At 43.5% G+C, this 19,726-nt stretch overlaps 1 protein-coding gene across 2 annotated transcripts in view; it reads left to right on the top strand.

The window, feature by feature from the left end:
* The window catches only part of GRIK1 (glutamate ionotropic receptor kainate type subunit 1), a 121,945-nt gene that overhangs the window by 56,383 nt on the left and 45,836 nt on the right, over positions 1-19,726 (top strand). For both annotated transcript variants that reach the window (XM_027699799.1, XM_027699798.1), the window contains exons 2-4: positions 10,238-10,405; positions 12,726-12,983; positions 15,994-16,175. In XM_027699799.1, the coding sequence (XP_027555600.1) occupies positions 10,238-10,405; positions 12,726-12,983; positions 15,994-16,175 (608 nt within the window). The remainder of the gene's footprint in view (positions 1-10,237; positions 10,406-12,725; positions 12,984-15,993; positions 16,176-19,726) is intronic.

Below are 19,726 nucleotides of genomic sequence, written 5' to 3' on the forward strand. Positions count from 1 at the left end.
GTGCTGCTGGTCCTTTTCTTTTTGGAGTTCCATTTCAGATCCATGATTTTAAGCCAGAGCGAGAGGACCAACCTCAGATTCAGAGAAATCTGCCACAAGCAATTCCTGCACTTGAGAAGGAAGGCAAAGCCCTAATTCACTGTGGCTTCATGCAGAGAGTGTGACAGCAAGAGCTAATGGAATCTTTGTATCCTCAGAGTTTGAACTCTTGATTAGGATACTATTTTTTGCATGCTTCAAAATGCAAGGCGTGCATAGTAATTTATAAATGAAGATATCTGCGCTCTGAGGGCTCCTTGGCATCCCCCGTGGCAGTCATTTCTGGATCACAGGCAGCACTGCCTTTTAGGGGAATTGCAACAGCTGGATTTCAGAAAAGAAACAGTGACTGACTGAAGTTAAAGTTTAAAATGTCCCCCCCCCACACACACTTTTAACCTCCCTCCACCACCACCTCCTTTCTGGAAAGGATGTACTTTGGGATAGGCCGTGATCTGATTTTATCCCTGCTTTTTGAGGATAAGCTCAGATTTCTTCAGCTTTAATAAAGACCTTATGTTCCTAAGCATCTTACAAATAATGGTGCTTAATGGGCACTCATGAAAAGAAAGGCTGTATAGTTTTTAAAGATATAACCCTGGCATTTACGCACAAAAAATGCTGTTTACTGAATAGTGCACATTTCAAAGTATTGTCTCGGATTTTGAAATGTCTTTCTATTCCTGTCTAACAGCTGGAGGAAAATGGCTAATCCTGAAGTAGTTTCATTGCCTGTGCAAACTCACAACTGCAGCTCAGTGCCCTCAGTCTTTTAGCCTTCATTCAACTACTTTCCACTCTCCTCATCTGCTTTTTATTCCCATTAAATTCTTTTTCCCTTCCTTTATTCCTTATTATAAACATTGATTTTTTTTTCCTGGGATTGTTTCCTCCTCTCTGTTTCGTGTTTCCTTTCCTTTCTCAGAAGCACCTTGTAGTCCCTCACATGCTGAGCAATTAATATGTCAAGAAGTCTGGGTGTCTCAGAGGGAAATCCTCTGACTCAGATACGTAGGAAAAGCATATCTGTGAAGCAGTGCTTTGAAAGATTAAAAAGGACATGAGAAAGAAAGTTTCTTTTCCAGTGGGACTGTTTAAGTCCTTACAACACGGTGGGAGAACTGCTGAGCCATGAGAGAATTCGATCAAAACCCACTGAAATCAGGAGAAACATTTAGAACAGCCTACAAGCCATGTCATATCCCCCATATATGACATATATGTCACCTAAAATCTAACCCTGGTCTCTGCAAGGCTCATCTACCTAATTCCAGCTCCAAGACATAACAGGGAAATTATTCTAATTCCCTCCTCCTTCCTGCACGGCCAGAAATAGCATCTGATGGGACCCAATGTTGCGTGTGTAACTGGGTAATTAGAACCAATTTTCTCCCTCTCCTGGTTTTGTCTTGTTGGAAATTAATGCTGCAGTGCCTGGAGAGGTGTTTTGCCCAAGTGGGTATGGTTATGTGGGGGGAAGAACAGCAAACCATATAAATATCTTATGTATTATCCTGCATTTTCCTGATTAACATCAATGGAAAACAATAAAATAAAGGTGGCAAGGCAATAGTTTTAAAACTTTCCATCCAATAGAGAGTTTGCACTTCTAAAATGATACTTTAGCTTCTAACTAGTATTGCAAGAGATACCTAAATCAGGTCAGCCAATTTTTTTTTCCCTTGTTAAAAAAGGAAAAAGTTCATTACTTAGAAATTCTATAACATGAATCATGCCAATTGTGCCTTTGGGAAATCTCTCCAGACTCACAAGCTGAACTGAAATAAATAAAAGGCAGATCTTTGTATCTCAATAAGCTCAACTTTTTGTACATGTACATAACACACATGTATTTTTATCCCTCTGCTTTCCAAAGGATGAAAGCATCGCTGAATGCACCTTTCTAGGGTGCAGATAATCATAAAAACCTGGCCCTGGCTCACATAGAGAATGTTTGGGAGAGAGAAATGCTTTAACATTTTCATTTAAGACTTTTTCCATCCTTTGTGCCCTTCATCTCAATCTTTACCCAGGTCTTGTTTGTTCAGGCCCATCGGAAGGGGTGGCAGCTCTTTGGCAGTCACTGAACTCACATGAGGGCTGAGACCAAAATGTGATTTCTCCCCGTTTCATCACAGTGTAATTAAGCGCTACACCATGTTGCATGAAAACAGCAGAAAGGCTGAGTCCCTCTGAGAGTTCAGCAAAGAATCAAGCACGTTTTATACAATGTTGTTACAGCTCAGAGCAAAATCTTCACAAAAGCCACTGGAATACAACCACATCTTAAACACATGCCCAGAGCTGGATTTGGAACCAAGGTGATGCTCAATTTGTCAAATAGGCAGGGACCTTTCCATAAACAAACCTAGTCTTCTTAAAAAGCCACATTTACTGAGGCTGACACTTGGTTGCACCTCCTTCTTTGGTCAGGTTTCAGGTCCTGAGCCTGTCCCAGGTTTCAAGTTCCAAGTCCTACCACACAGTCATAGAAAGGAAAATGTGACCATCACCCCATCCCCCAAAGCCAGCCCTGTATTTATTAAATTCATAAAATTATCCTGCTTGGCAGCACATTTTTTATAGCCTTGAGAAGCTTGTAATCTACAGAGACAGGGAGCAATTAAGTGCAGAGCTGGGGATAAGGGAGGCAGGAAATCCAGGTGAGCACCAGAGAGGGATATTTGCCTTTCTGTGCCCGCTGTCTTTTCTTTTAAATTTAGATGGCTGAACAATGAGAGTACAAAGGGCAAGGACTGGGGCTTTGAGTTTTGTTTGAAATGCCTCCTAAAAGGAGGAGCCCACAGATGGACAATGAGTAACAGAGGGAAAATGAGTTACAGAGGGAAAATGATCCAGGACCTGGCAGAGGCAATGGAGTGGCAGTGACATTTGGCAGGTTATAGCACTGAGGAATAAAATCCAAGGCACCCTGGACAGGGACCAGACTGGGTGAATGCAAAGATGATGGATGCCAAGGTAAAGACAGGGGCTTGGAAAGGGTGGGAATAGAGTGGAACAGAGCACAATGTATGGAAAGCTTCCAAATCAGCTTTTGAACAGATTGAAGAGGGAATGATGGTAGGGAAGTCGCTCTCAGCTCCACTGTCTGTAAAATGAGGGTGATAATAGCTGCCTAACTCAGAGGTCCCTGGAGCGGGGCTGAATTCAGCCGTGCACAGAATGGTAATGTGTTCAGTTTGTGTTCTCAGAGCCAAATGCAACCCCCATGCCCCTAATTCCACACAAACCTGGGGGAGCAAACCCACTTCCATCGGCATCTGGAAATGCAAATTGCAGTTGCTGTTTGTTATAGGATTGAGATTGTTGTGATTCTTCCCGAGAAACTTTTAATACACATGCACATAATGGAGTAGTTTACAGGTCGTGTATGAATTAGAGGTAATAGCCAATTTCTGGACTAATCTTACACAGTCAGAGCTAACTTTTCAAAGACAGATACTGCTCAAGTGTAAGTAATAACTCATGTAATTGTTCTTTTCTGGTGAGATGAACGCCCAGGCTCAGCTCTGTAGCGAGTGCACGTGTGCTGGCTCTCAGCTGGGCACCTCGTGGCACAGGAGAACCTGCCCTTTGGCAAGAGATAAGGATGGAAAAATACACTTGGAGTGGGTTTCCAACAGCAAGTGCTTTCAGTCCAAGTGGAACTCTGTAAGTGGGCATTATCTGGAGAAAAGATCTTCCTCTTTCGCTCTGCTCTGCTCCTTTTTGAGCCTGTACCTCCCTGCCAGCCCCACTGAGCTTCAAAAGCATGTGTGAGTCCCAACCTATCCCGGCAGTGGAGCAGTGGGAATCCATATTATATCAAAGAGAGCAAGAGCAAACTGTGTTAATGTGGCTTTATGAATCTCCTATGTTAACTTGGCATCAGCAGCAGCTCCTCTTTCAGGAAGGCAATGCCACAGAGCTGCGCAGTCATTGGGGTTTTACCTCTCCTTTCTCTGCAGCGACTGATGGGGGGGCTTTAATGAGCTCCCAGGGACCTGCTGGGGTCCAGATGGTGCCTTGGAAAGGAGGGGAGGCTTCTCAGAGCACAAACCCCTCCAGGAAATAGGTGTTCAGATGTTTCTGGAAATCACTTGCGTGTCGTGGCGCTGTGTTGTTCGGAAGCTGTGGGTGCTCAAAGCTCCGGGGATGGATTGGGATCCAGCAGGCCCTGTGCTTCCACATCACTTATTCCTGGTGTCATCCTGTGCCACCAACACCTCCCCAGGTGCACAGCTGATACCCAGGCTATGAAACAGGGTGTCCTTTGAGCAAGGTAAGGAAACCTCGACATCAACCACGTAGAAACAGGATTTTATCGTGTATCATAAAATCACCCTTTTTCTCTGTTAAAGGAAAAAAACACTTGTGTCTTCATGAGGAAAATCTCAGTTGTTAACTATATTTTTCCTCTACCATCCTTCTTAGTAGGGATGTCTTAATATTTCAAATGTTTTTTACAGCATGCTTGCTTCCAACAGCATTTTTTTGAAGTGTAGAACCTGAATAAGAACACGAGCAGCTTTCAGGTTATTTAGCACCTCCTGGTTCTCACTGGAATTTCTGTCAGAATATCAAAATGCTTGGTGTTAGTAGTACTATGGCTACTCCTGGAGCCATATGCATATATGAATAGCTGATCTGTTGTCTTTGAATTTCTGGTATTCTAGGCTGTAGGAAAGAGTTGGTGTGCTGGGACATGAAAATCTGGCAGCAAATAAAAATCCCACTGATATATCTTTTAAATCTCATTGTGGCTTAACTTATGGTCCTGGAATACTATATCTCATATTCAGCAACACTTTTCTCTGTTTTAACAGTACAAGCAAATGACTTCCCTGAGCCACCAGCATTTTCCACTGTCAAAAAGTAGAGAGAATTGTGTTAGCAATAAAGAATACTAGTAAAATATGTCTGGAGGACAGTTCAGCAGCTGCCACACAGGGGAATCGTGGCACAAGAGGAAGGTTGGCTGCTGCTCCAGTGGGTGAGCATTGACATGGATCTGCCATGGAGCTGCCTCACACCAGAGAGCTGGAGAGGCTTTTAACAAATTTCATTGGGAAACATGATATTTATCCACCAAAACAACAAACAAAAAAACCTCCCAGAGCAAGATCTACATCTGAAAAACAGCTGTTTTTCTGTGGTGGCCACTGAGTCTCAGGCTGGCTTAAGAGCAGGACACAATTTTGCTTTCTCGGTCTCCTCAGAAGGAATGACAAGAGCACTGTGCTGGAAAAACATGGCATTTCCCCACCTCTGTTTTGCAGGCTGTCAGTCCTGTCTTTCCCTATAAACCTGCCTCCATTTCATCTGCCTTTCTGTAGTGTTTTCATAGACAGCAGCAACAAAACCCACCCCAATGCAGTCAGACACTGTTCTAATGTTTGCTGTGGAGTAGGTAAGGAAAATCTCTCCAAAGGCATAATGTAGTTTTTAAAAGTATTTTGAAAAGTTAACATTTTACTTTGAAAGCATCAAAGTGATAGCACTGACTGAAATCACAGAAATTCCCTCAAGGCTACTCAGGCAGTTCTATGCATATGCTGTTAAAAAAATGTACTTTACATCTGCTGTATTCTTGCTGAAAAATCGTAGTGAAATGCTTTGCATTGAGGGAACCTGCCCGAAGGAGGCTGAGCAGGCTGAGGTCCACAAGTGCCATCAGAAAGGTCAACAGTTTTTAACTGCTGCTGTTTATGACTGGTTTTAAAACAGGGATAGAGAATTTTCCCAGTAACAAGCTTTTGTGCTTGAAGTGAAACGCTGAGACCCAAGGGAAGGTGTGGAAACTGTTCAGCCATGACCTTTTCTAAAGCTCTCTCAGGCCTGGTTGACCCCTTTAAATGGAAACATTTGCTGGCTCAGAAGGACTGGAGAAGCTTTTTCAGGGGATGTGCTACCGAGGTGTGCTTTTTTATTTTTGATATTTTACTTGCTGTAGGATTGTTGTGCCTTCAGAGGACAAGTGGAGCTGCTGCTCTGTCATATTTGTCAGTCAGCAATCTCTGCTGGCTCAGCCCTCTTTTTGGGAGAGCAGCTTTAGCCAAGCAGTCCTTTCCTCTTACTTTGCACAGCTAAATCCCAGGCAGGGGCAGATGCAGCTTTTTTCCTTCATCCTCACAGACATCACTTGACAAAGTAAGCTCTGAAAGTGAAAGGTCTCCTCTCACACTGGAATAGGATTATCAGTTAAGTGCACAGCACTGCTGGGTTCTCCTACTGATGTGCTCACATGTGGCTGTCAGAGAGTGCAATAGGATCAGGGAACCTACTTCTGGCATTGCTCCTCAGCTGGACCTACTCCAAAAATTCCACTTTTCCCATGTTTGTGCCACCTTGAAAGGCAGGGCTTGTTTTCGTGCTTAGCAATAACAGCTTCATTCCTGGAACATCATTTATATCTTGAGTTAACATCGATTTTCTTTTTCCCCTTCCCTTGCAGAATGCTGTGGTTAATTTGTTTTTAAAATGTTGTACAGTAATTACTTTATTTAAATGAATCATCTGACAAATGGGTTCTTCATCAAACTTGTCACTTACTCTGCAGTTTTTCTTTTAACCTGGACCTTACAATAAATTCTGAGCTTGGCTGTCAGTCATCAGCAGAACAAGGAGAACAGAAACTACTTACTGAATTGCTAGATTTTATTAAGGATATGTGGGTGAAAATACTGCAGCATGGAACAGACTGACTTTATCTGCTGGCCTGTTTGTGATGTAAATTGATAGACTAATTCAACTCTTTTTTACACACAGAAAAATCAAGCTCAAATAGGTACAGCCCAAGCTTTTCTGATGTAACTATCCCAAACTTCACTCACAGAAACCAAAAAATTATTTACTCCATAAACTCTCTCATGGGCTTTGGGGTTTCCTTCGGGGTTTAGTCAGGAGAAGATTCAGTGAAGTAAAGATTTACTGAGTTGGGAGAATGACTTTTGTGGCCTCAGAGCTTCCCCATCCTCGTGGGGAGGGGGAGCTTTTGGAGACTCTAAATGTTGCCCTCTCCAGCATCTCCAGTTCATCTGAACAGAGCTGGGAACCTCTTGGCTGTCTGTCCTGTTCTTATCTAGACCTATTCCAGGACCTGAAGGAGCTACAAGAAGGATGAAGAGGGACTTTTTACAAGGGTCTAGAGTGACAGGGCAAGGGAGAATGGTTTCAGACTGACAGAGAGCAAACTTAATTCAGATATAGGAAGAAATCCTTCCCTGGGAGGGTGGGGAGGCCCTGGCACAGGTTGCCCAGAGAAGCTGTGGCTGCCCCATCCCTGGGAGTCTCCAAGGCCAGGTTGGATGATGCTTGGAGCAACCTGGGCTAGTGGAAGGTGTCCCTGCCCATGTCCAGGGCATTAACACCAGATGATTTTTAAGGTCTCTTCCAACTCAAATCATTCTGGGATTCCATGTTCTATCCAGAGTATCTCACCAGCAAACTAAAGCCTGTAATCAGAGTTCCCTGTAAGTGTTTTCCTGCTGCATTAACGTGTACAAAAGGAACCTGGAAAATCTGTTGCAGGGGTCCCAATTCCATGATTACACAGCTGACTTCCAGAGAAAATGATTGGAATACATTTGAAGTGTGCATAATGCATAATTTGGATTAGTTTGCTTAGAAAACACATCCACACAAAACTTTCCCTCTTTTCATCACTCCTCTTTTCCCTCCCCTCCTTCCCTCTGCCCAGGGACCTTTTACTCTTTTTCAAAGGGGACCAAGCAAAAATTCTGCAAAATTCTGCTAATGAAGTATAAATAGTTCATGGTTATACAGCAATTAAAATTAATCTTCATTTAATAGGCAATTGATTAGAGGACTGGAAATAGTTCTAGCCCTAGAATGAGAAAGTGCTTGTGTACATACAGGTGTGAAGGTTGCCTCAAGGGTGCATGGATGAAGTAGTTTTAATTAATTTTTTAAAAAGGTAGAAAGTGATACAATACACAGTAATAATTTCCAGGATGGAGGACATTTTTTGCCAAGATCAAACGTCAAAAAACTCATCCTATTGGAAGTGGGGAGAGACTGTGGTCCCTGTCTTACTTCATAGTTATCTCAGGCTATTCCTTACATCCAGTGACATCCACCTTGCCTTATGGAACAATGCTCTGCTAATTCCAGTAGGGGTTCAAGGAGAACCCAGCACTTGAACCTTTCTGGCCCAAGACCAAGCCGGCATTGTAGCTGACTGAAAATAACTGTCTTCCTTAGGTGAAAACAGGGAAAGAAAATTGTATTTAACCAATAAACTTGTTGGTATCACCACTGCTATCATCACAGGCTTTAGATTTTTTTTTCCCTTCAGGTGATCTGGAGTTTGAATCTCTGTAAAATCCTGCTGTCCTTTAGCATTCTACTTGATGTTTTACATTTGGTTCCAAAACCTGCCCTTAAATTTTTTCCGGCTCTTTCTGCGTGTCACAGTCTCTTGTAACCACTTGCATGTTTTATGAGGGAGAGGGGAAAAAAAAAACCAGAAAGTCTTTCAGGTTTTAATACATCCATATAGTAAATGAGAAATCCATATGGTGAAGAACAAGAAAATTGCTTAAGTTGGCAAATTGCTGAAGTCACGTCAAGGCATTGCTATATATGGGTTCAAGAGATAATACAACACTCTGTATTCAAGAGTAGCTGGGGATTGCATTGCCAGCTTGGGTCTGATGGCCTCCAGTGCTTTCATTGCTGGGTTAACATTCCAAACAGGCCTTAATTCCACTGTTTCTGCTTGTCAGCTGATGGCTGCACTATTCCTATATCGGCGACATCAAAACTGCAAGAGATTGCAGCTCACAGGCTGAATGCATTCAGATGCTCAGAAAATAGAAAGAGATATCTGGGCCTCAAATTTCACATGGGGAAGTGTGGAAATACGTAAGTGAGAAATCCAAAGTATTCTCTAGTGACTCGCACTAAATGAGTAAATTATACTTGCAAAATCAAGTAGTGAAGCTGGAGATTGCTGTTTAGAGGAGCTTTTTTTTTTTAAATTAGCTCTGTTTGTTATGCATTCATCAAATCCCAGTGCCCCTGGACAGTCAGGATATGTTGTTGCTATAATAAAGCCTCTAGGTCAAACAGACACCCCAGTCTAAGTGGGACAACCTGTTGACTTGAAACACAGCCACCTTCCCCGTCTCAGAATTTGTGCCAGAGAAGTTCATTCTGAAATTCAGGTTGGTTATTTACAGCCCTCTTTTGGAAAGCTTGCTTCTAGGTTAAAAAACAGCCCTGACTCACCTCATTTTTTCTGAAAAAGGAGCCAGAAGTGTACAAAATTCCGGTTTGAATGGTAGGAAAAAAAGTTCTGGCAAACTGAAGAGCACTCAAAGAGCAGCTGCCCAGCTGGAATTGCACTGGGTGGGTCTGGACACCTCTTGCTTCAAGTAGATCAAAACAGATGGTAGAAGATTCCAGAGGAAGGATGGGAAGCTGGGAGTGATTGTGCTGGGTCCAGCACTGTCCTTGCAAGGAGACAAACCAGAAGGCTTTGGTAGACACCTCACCACTGGAGATGTGACTCAGCACTTTGGCACGGAGGTGAATCCTCTGTGGGAGCAGCTTGGCCGTGTTCTGGATCACCAACTTCAGTTCCTTCAGCAACGAGCTTGGAAAAAGTAAAAATAGTCCCCTGTCCCTGAGCAAGCTGAGAAATGACCAATGACATTGCCTAAGGTTTATAAAAAACCCAGAGCCCTGCTACAACACAGACCTCGAGGGGAAACTTTCAGTCTGTTTCCTCTCAAGCTCCTCAATCCCTTCCGAGTGTGGATCTTGCTCTGCCAGGATTTGCAACACTTCAGAAAACATCTCCAACATGTCCAAGCTTCATGTCCAAATATAGAGCAGGTTGGAGCAGGTGGACAAGACCTGTGAATATCAGTGCTTTCATTAGATAAAAGTTTTCATGAGGATTTAAAAGTTTTCCTTTGAAAAGCCTGAATAACAAATGCATCTTGTCTTTCCCAGATGTTTGTCTAAGCAACATTCATGATATTGGGTTAACCCGCAGTGCCTCTGGAGATAAAAACTAATAATCCAATGTGCTTTTGCTGTGGTGCTTTGAACAGTGGTTTGGTTTTCCTTTATAAACACTCAGAAATTATCGCTCGTAATTTATTTCTCTCTTTTCATGTACAGCCATGCAGAGGTGAATAATCCTTCTCATTTGTCTCTGTTTCAACAGGAGGGATATTCGAAACTGTGGAAAATGAACCTGTTAATATTGAAGAATTGGCTTTCAAGTTCGCTGTCACCAACATTAATAGAAACAGAACACTGATGCCTAATACCACATTAACCTATGACATCCAGAGAATTAACCTTTTTGATAGTTTTGAAGCCTCGAGAAGAGGTAATTATCTCAATTACTGTGTCAATAGCATACATGTTTTGTGCTGTACACCTTTCCAGCCTGATCTCCTTTTCTGCTCTGATTTTATCATGTGTATGAACGGCAACATAAAATTAATGTTTCAAAGATATTTGAACTCAGAACCAAGCTGGGCTTGGACTTGACACTAGTTTCTGAATAAACTCCTCCATCCTGTCTGCATGCTAAGAGCCCCAGATGGAAGGCGGCAAGTCCAACCCATTTTTCTTTCCAAAACATAGATTTGCCACCTGGAATTCTGCAGAAAAATGATCCTGGGCTCACAGGAAGCACAGTGGGATGCCACAACCCATAATTAGCACAGATAGCCATCATTCCTAACAAATTACTTCTATTCCACTTTTAAGACCAGAGGCCAATAGTCTCCCTGTCCTGAAATATTAACACTGAGCGGCTTAGAGACAGAAGTTTCTCTGTTAAAAAGAACATTCTTTTTCAATTATCCGATATATGCTGGAACTATATGCTATCAAAACTGGAGTGTGCTGGGTTTATGATCCATTTAATCCAGACTGATACAGGATCAGTGTCAGTGAGAATCTCTTCTCTTGTGACTGTTCTCAGAGCACCTTCTCCATTTAAAATGGAGCAAGGAGTTCATTAGAAATATTTTTGTCAATCTGCATGCAAGAAACTCATGCAGACAGTAGTGATTCCTTCTCATCATGAATTATTGATGGTATTTATGCAATTTGCACATTAAAACCTGTGATCCTTTAGAAAGGCTTCTGAATTAGACCTGGAAAGCCTGTGCATTTTATGCTGCCTGTAAAACACTCGTTTGTAGACTGAAAACAGAAAATAATTGATTTTCTGTCATATTCTATTACAATCAGAGAGCTAAATACGAATTTAAAAAATCTCAGCTCATTGTGGATGTTTGTGTACTTAATATTTCACTCAATCACAGTAATTTCTAAATTTCCCACTGAGAGCACCCTTACAAAAGGACAACATTGCAACTCAGTGCAGGGGTTTGTCCCAGTCCATAAACCTTATTAAAAACATCTGCAGTAAATGTTACTAATGGGCAGAAAAAGCTAATATTACTTCATCTTCTGTCTGACAACCTGAAAAAACATAGGAGAGAAAGGAAAATTACCTCCAGGAGGGGTTCTTTGGGCTGAGATATGGGCGCAAGGAGAAAGAAACCTTTGTTGATGTCGGTGCTTGACTGATTTGGAGAGGTATAAAAATGTCAGTGTGTGTTGGTTCTTTATTTCCCATGTTGTTACTGAGGGCTTTAGGCTTTACTGCCTGTTTTGTACACACAGATTATGGAGCTCAGTGAATCATGGTGCCCTTTACTGTTTATGTTCCTTTCAGTAGCCTGAAATTAAAGCAACATACAGAGGTAGAAACTTGCCAGTCGGGGAGGGAATCCACAGAGTGTCTGTTGTGACTCCCTGAACATATTTCCTGACATGCTGCCATGAAACTTAATTCATGTGATGTTCCTTTGGCAAGCCTGGAGCCTGGAAGGTCCTGGTTTCTCCAGGATATAGCCATTCTGAGAAAGGCAATTTAGAAATCAAATTAAAAATTCAGAAATTAAAATGCTACCTGAAGACCATAAGCAGGGAAGTTGTTTGAGTTTTGATTTGTAGCGAGCAGGTTTTAGGATATAATAATAATAATAATAATAATAATAAAAATAATAATGATGATGATGATGATGATGATGATGATGAGTAAAGCTGTTCTCAGAACCACAGAATCGTTTTGGTTGGAAAAGCCCTCCCAGCCCATGGATCCACTCTGTACCCGATGTCCACCTTGTCCCCCAGCCCAGAGCACTGGGTGCCGCAGCCAGTCCTTCCTGGGACACCTCCAGGGATGGGAACACCACCACCTCCCTGGGCAGTCCTTTCCAATGTTTAAAACCCCTTTCCATGAAGGAATTCCTCCCGCTGTCCAACCTGAACCTCCTCTGGTGCAGTGTGAGGCTGATTCTTCTCCTCCTGTCCTTTGTTCCCTGGGAGCAGAGCCCAACCCTCCCCCGGCTCCCCCCTCCTGTCAGGGAGTTGCAGAGCCAGAAGGTCCCCCCTGAGCCTCCTTTTCTCCAGGCTGAGCACCCCCAGCTCCCTCTAAATAACCTTACCCTCTAAATAACCTCTAAATGCTTTAGGAGCCATTCTTGGTGGGTCTGGGAGACACACAGCGATCTGCTCTCACTGTGAAACGATGGGGATGGGTGGAGGACAAAAAATCTCAGTAAGCATCACCCAAGTTCCTTGTTTTTGCCAACCAACACCTTCTGTGCCCCGTGCTCTGCCCTCAGCGTGTGACCAGCTGGCTCTGGGGGTGGCAGCCCTGTTCGGGCCCTCCCACAGCTCCTCCGTCAGCGCCGTGCAGTCCATCTGCAACGCCCTGGAGGTCCCGCACATCCAGACCCGATGGAAGCACCCCACGGTGGACAACAAGGACGCGTTTTACATCAACCTCTACCCCGACTACACGGCCATCAGCAGGGCAGTCTTGGACCTCGTGCTGTACTACAACTGGAAGATAGTGACCGTGGTGTATGAAGACAGCACAGGTTGGTGCACTGCAGGTCGTGGGCTTCTGTTTAAGTGCATATATGGAATTCTGTGGGAGAGTGTGCCTGTGATAGTTCAGTCTGTCAGAACTCCTGTGAGGTGCAGCTGTCCTGCTGCTTCTGTGGATTTTGGGAAGCTGTTCACTCCACCAGACTTTAAGGAGTCTGCAGGAGGCAGCCCCTGGATTCTGAATATTCAATCCCGTTTTGCTTCCTATTTGTGGAACTGATAACACAGCTTCAAGCTGATCACACAATCCCAGAATCCCAGAATAGCCGGGGTTGGAAGGGACCTCTGGAAAACACCCAGTCCAACCCCCCTGCCAAGGCAGGGTCACCTGGAGCAGGTGACATAGCGACACATCCAGGTGGGTTTGGAATGTTTCCAGACAGGGAGACTCCACACCCTCCCCTGGCAGCTGTTCCTGTGCTCTGCCACCTCCATGGAAAGAAGTTCTTCCTCACGGTGAGGTGGAACTGTTGTGTTTCAATTTATGGCCACTGCTCCTCATCCTGTCACTGGCACCACTGAAGAGTCTGGCACCATCCTCTGACAGCTCTTGGAGATATTTGTGTGGCCTTATGAGATCCCCTCTCAGCCTTCTCTTCTCCAGACTAACCAGGCCCAGCTCCTGGAGTCTCTCCTCATAAGTGAGGTGCCACAGACCCCTCATCATCTTCGTGGCCTCTGCTGGACATTCTGCAGTAGCTCCTAGATAAATAACCCAGACAAAACAGGAACAAGGAGAGGCCTTTTTCAGCCCACCCCATTACCAAATTAGCATTCCAAAACACTAAGTGCTGTGTATGTGTTCAGTTACAAAAATGACTGATATTAAAGAGACTTCATCTGCAGAGGTATTTACAAAGTAAATTAGTCATCAATCATCTTATTAACTCGGAGTCAGGAAAGTAAACAGGTCAGCTTTGATCGATATAAATAGTCTTTGGATTTTGGGTTAGAGTGATGCCACTTAAGCTCTTTTTATTACTCATTTCTCATTGTTACACTACAAGAAGGAAAAACATATTAGCCTATTTTTTAATCTCAGAGACTACAGTAGGCCAAGAAAGTTAATGAAGGTTTCTGTCCTTACTGATTTTGTTTCAAAGCCCTAAACTGAACCTTTCCTCTCAATGGTGAGTGCCCCAAGCACTGCACTTGCCCAGACCTTCCCCACTCCCACCTGGAGCCAGTCTGAGCACTTCATATTTAAAATCTGTCCCAAATCAACGCTTGGTGGTATCATATCCAAGGGTTTGGATTTGCTGAGCAGGAAGAAGAGGAAGGTTGTTCCCCTGTACTGTTAATTATCTGGCAGTCAGCTAATTCAGGCTTTTGCTTTGTCCTCCAGAAAAATAACTGCACTTCTCTTCACTGCCACTTTGATTCCTTCAGTACACCATTCCTAGGCTTTATCTTCATGTGGCAGTGGGAAGGGCTGGGAAGTGCAAGGTCCAAGTCTGATGTGACCAAGGCAGATATTTTAAGGCACACAGTAATTTCTTTCTCCTAAAAGAAGGTAGAGGTGGGTTGGCAAATCCTTTTCTTTTGCCCTTCACCGCCCTTGCACATAAGTACTTTTAGCTGCTGGAAAGAGAAACAACAGTACTCAGTCTGAGGCTGTGGATAAGAGGCAAGTTCCTGGACTCTTCCTCCCAAATCTCAGCTTTCCCTCTTGGAGCTGCCATTGATTATAGTGGCCAAGACACTGCAGCTGAACCCTTGGTACAACCAAGCTGCAGCTTTACAGCCAGATTTCACAAACTCCCCTCCTTGTTAGTCAATGTTGGAAGCATGTGCCCCATTCTCACAATAATGAGCTCAAATTGTTCCGCAGTCCCCCAGCCTGGCTCCCGGCCAGGCTCCAATCCCCCAGCAGCAATTTACATTTGAATGCTCACAACGCTTAATATTCTATATTGATTGTTGATACTTGAAAACCTGCAAAGAACAGGCCCCAGCATCGCAGGCAGAGGGAAAGATTAGTTTTTTTCTAAGCACTCTGCCAGCACTCGAGTGAAAGCCAACAGTCCTCAGCACAGTAACCCCAGAAGAAACAGGGATGTTTTATCTTGCCTTATCCATACCACTGGACCATTCAACCCAGGACAAATATACCCACTCCCAGCAGGAGAGCCAAGAGTTTTTCATTTTAATAATTTATTTGATTTTTGTTCAAGAAGTGCTTCTTGCCTGTATTCCCCCCCTCTCTCTCTCCATGCATATTTTTAAGGCAGCCTTTTGCTTTCACTCGGCGGGAGATCACGGGGTTTTTTGTGGGTAAATTGCATTCATGGATAATGAGAAAGAGACTGTAATCACACACCTCAAAGAGCTCTTAACTATCTTCCTTAGGTTTTGGAGGCAGTACAAATTATGTAGGAGTGCTGAATTAGCTGGTGGAATTGCACTGTGTTTAAACACTTGGACAAGTCTTCAGCTGCTTGAGCTCCACTGACTTCAAATAAGGGAGGTAAACCTGTGCCAGCTGAAGAGAGAACCTAAGAAATCATGTTCTTTACAGATGTGTTTACAGATGTAGAGCTGAATCTCGAAATATTTTGGTCCTTTATAAGGTCTCACATTTCCTGAGTGACCTTAAATTAGGCAGGAGAGTTGGAAGGAAGTTTCTTTACTTCTATGTTCTTGTTGGTTGATATTGGAATAATAATTGGCTGTCAAGGAAGAAGCCTTACGTGCTTTTTGCAATGAACTATATAAATTTAAACATATTACAGTATGTTTATATTGTATTACATCAATGCAAACACATCCTGTAGTCAAGCATTTAGAAATATCTTTCAAAATATTCAGATGTTGAAGCCAAGTACAAACATGAAAATGAAAAGCTTTAATAATGTTAGTAGGAGGCTGGTAAATAGGGAGCTAACAATTATCCTTAGGGAATGTGAAATATGTTGGGAACTGGTAAGAGACCCTGTTTCAGTGGCAATCAATCCTCATGGCACAGGAGGGTGAGTTGTATAATTGCCTCTTGTTTTCCAGGTCTAATTCGCCTGCAGGAGCTCATCAAAGCCCCTTCCAGGTACAACATTAAAATCAAGATCCGCCAGCTGCCCTCTGGGAACAAGGATGCCAGGCCTTTGCTCAAGGAGATGAAGAAGGGCAAGGAATTCTACGTGATATTTGATTGCTCCCACGAAACGGCCGCGGAAATCCTCAAGCAGGTAATGGGAAGGGGGTGGCAAAGCACAGCAGGGATCTTGTATCCCAAAAGTTGTCGTCTTTCATTTGCTGGGATACACTCAAACTGAATGCACTCCCAATTATGCCAAAGGCAGGGACAGAAACTGTTGCAGCAGCCACAAGGCTTCCCAGAGCCATAAGGACAGGCAGCAGGAATGACATCCAAAGAGAAGCCCATCAATATCCCACAGAAAGAAATGTGCATTTTGTTTTAATACTTCAGTCTCTGCTTGACTAGGAAGATCATTACACTTATTTTAGCTTGTCCTGGTTTAATTAATAGAGTTTTTATTTCTTTCCCATAAAAAAACCCCTAACCTGGAAGGGCCCATTTTGGAGTGCTGTGCTGTCGCTTCTGTGGAGGTTTCAGGTCATTCTCAGCGCTGACTGCAGGAACAACAGGGCATTAACTCACTGCAGGCAAACCCAACTCTGCATGCACATCCCTGTGTCCCACAAAGGTTCCTTTTTCCTTCCATCCCATAACGTTTCACTGAAATATTTAAGCTATTCAGAGTAGCTTTCTGTGTCAAAGTTAGTAAGACAACTTAGTCTGTGGAGCCTAAAACCTTCCTCTCCAGGCTGGAGGATCTTGGAATATGGGCTTGCAGGATGATGTCCTAAATCAGATGCAACACAGAGCAGCACAAGTTCCTATGAGCTCGTAGAGTAGATTTACTGCTGTAAGGAAGCTGGCCTGCACTAAATTTTAGGATTTTCTAAGTGCAAGTTATTTATTCAAGCTACAGCAGGGCCAGATGCAGGCAAGACGTTGGAATGTGAGGGAAAAGCAAAGGGAGGTCAGGAGCTAGACAGGAGCTGCTCTCCCCTCACTTTGCTCCCTGCAGGGCTGTCCAAAAGCATTAAAACATGACAAGCTGCTCCAAAAGGAGATTTCTGGGGGAAGAGTTAAACACAACACGGATTTCAAGTACCTGCAAGAAGAAAGTACAGATGTCTGGCAACACTGCAGGAGGCACAAAGCTTCAAATATGCCAAGCTGAGTATGGAAAAAAAAACCCAAAAACCAAAACCTGAGTGTCAAAGGAAGAGGAGGGAGTGTTAAAAGATGCACTTAAACAGGGCAAAGCAGCAGAAGGGTTTGTGTGGGATATGGATCAGGGAGACAACTGACAGCCTGCAGACACAGATAATGCTCTCCAGTGCCTTAAAAACTCAGAGAAGGATGGGGAATGACAGTGTGGGAGAAAACAGGAGAATTAAGAGAGGTGCACCTGTGGATCAGAGCTGAGGGAAAGGAAACAACATAAATATAGGCTAGAAAGAAAGGGAAAATGGCTTTTCTATGAGGCAGTTCTGTGGCTGAGTAAAGGTGCCGGCAGCAATAACTCAGGGATGGAGGCTCCTCACTGCCAAAGGCAGCTGTGAAATGTGCAGGGTGGAGGGCTCTGAATTCATGGGGGACTCACCTGATTGGAGGTTACATGAAGTACCCTGGTTCACATTCCCTTCCCTGCACACACAAACCCCTGTAGAATTTTACCCCAAATGAAAGCAAGATGTGGAAGAGAAATTATGTTAAGAAAACTCGGCAATGTTAGTAGAGAACATTTTTGACTTTGCAAATGATCCAATACATAAAAATTGGAAAAATACATATTGTTGTTAAATTATGTAAGATTTCTAACAGGGGTAGGAATCAGAGTCACCTAAGCAACAATTGCTTGTCTTCCCTCTGTATTTAAATAAAGCAGTAGATGTTTAGTAACCCATGAGCAGGGGCTGCTCCTGTGAGCGCTCAGGGGGCACCAGGGCAAGGGATGCCCAAAAGCTCCTCCTGGGAGCAGAAGTGTTAGCACTTAATTAATTATGTGCTGCAAGAGTCATCCTAGGGAGCTCCCTGACCCAGCCACATGACTGGGCTGTGGAAGCAGGGGAGGTGACTCCTCCACTTCCCTCCTTCAGCCTTTGGTTTACAGAACACCTCAAAAGACAGATTTCCTTTCTTAAACGAGACCAACTTTTGCTTATTTATAGCTTCAGCTAAAACACCATTGAGCTTGTGCACAACAAGAGCAGGCAGAATCAATAACCTAATTGAAACAAAATACAAAGCCTGCACAGAGCTGAACAACCTATTCCCTAAACTCACACATTTCTCCTTCTCTCTGACATGCTGCAGAGTCCCTGACCATCTTAATGAGGCCTGGCCCTCTCCTCACCCAGATCTGGAAGGAGCAAGAGGAAACCGTGATTATTAATTGCTGCCTTTTCCAGCAGTCACTTTGAATTTTCTCTCTGTATTACTTTACAAGGGTCAGGGTCTGTAGCTTCAGGGCTTTTTGAACCAGACATCCCAGACCAGCAGAGCTGATGGAAGAAGTTGCCCCTGGTCTGTCACTCTCATCATCTCCTTGAACACCTTGGCTGCTGGAGCTTTAAAGCTCGTGAAGACTGAAATATCATGTGACAAGGAGAGAGATCTAGCAGAGTATTAGAAGCCAGAAGCAGCAGCTGAGAGCAGCTGTGGTTTCTCAGGGTAAATTTTGGATTACCAAAGTGCCATTCAGGATCTGCTTAAGCTCTGTAGGAACCTCCCTGTGTGACTTCAGCACTGACTGTCCCGCTCTGCTCCGAGGGTGCCCCACATATCCCTCCTTTCCAAGCTTAAAACAGATATATCTGAAAGAGTGTGAGATGATAAGGCACCCTCCAAACTTGCCTAAAACCGGCAGGACTGAGTCCTTTACACATGGAAGATGGAAACACTTCCTTATAGAAAAATTTGCTGATTATGACATTTACCTGAAATATTTGGTGGACGGAAGTTTGGTGCTCTGTCTAGATTAGATAAGCAGTCCCTGAGTAAACTAAACCTAGCTGTTGCAAATTGCAATCTGTTTTATGCACAAATCTTCCAGTATATCCTGCACATACTGTATTTAATGTGATATTGCCTTTTTGTACGAGGAACTCAGCTGAAGAGGTTAAGTTTTAATGGTTAACCTTCCGTCTGTTCTAACACACCAAGACTCGACATAGACTTCACTGCAGGAACAGAAATTATGTTCCTGCTAACCTTAAATTACCTAGTCCTTTCTTCACACCTCTAAAATAAATTCTAGGAAGTGTGCTGTATATTTAATCAGGGTTAGGACACCAGAGAGCATTCTGTAAAGATTTCTGTGTTCACTTCCACTATGTGACAGACAAGGAAAAAAAAAATAATTAATTCAGTTCCTGCAGAAGTACGAAAACTAAGTGTCACCGTGGTGTGCTTTCCTGGTACAGTAATAAATGTGAGAATATCATAAATGCAAGAATATAAATCTTCAGCTTTGGGACACCTGGGAGGTGAGGAGGCAGAGGGGTTTTTATTCATTATGGTGCATCTTGCTGATCTCAGAAAAGAGTGGTAGGACTAATTAATTGGGTAATGAAATGCATTCATTTAATGGCCATGGAATTAAATAGTAGCACGAGTGAGGAAAATGCAGAGTGAAAGAAAGCAAGGCATTTGATGCAGTTCCCACCAGTACCCTTCCCCACCATTCCAGTTCCAGCCCCCCTT

This window comes from Neopelma chrysocephalum, unplaced genomic scaffold (assembly GCF_003984885.1).
Source record: "Neopelma chrysocephalum unplaced genomic scaffold, ASM398488v2 Primary Assembly neopelma1_141, whole genome shotgun sequence".
NCBI lineage: Eukaryota > Metazoa > Chordata > Aves > Passeriformes > Pipridae > Neopelma > Neopelma chrysocephalum.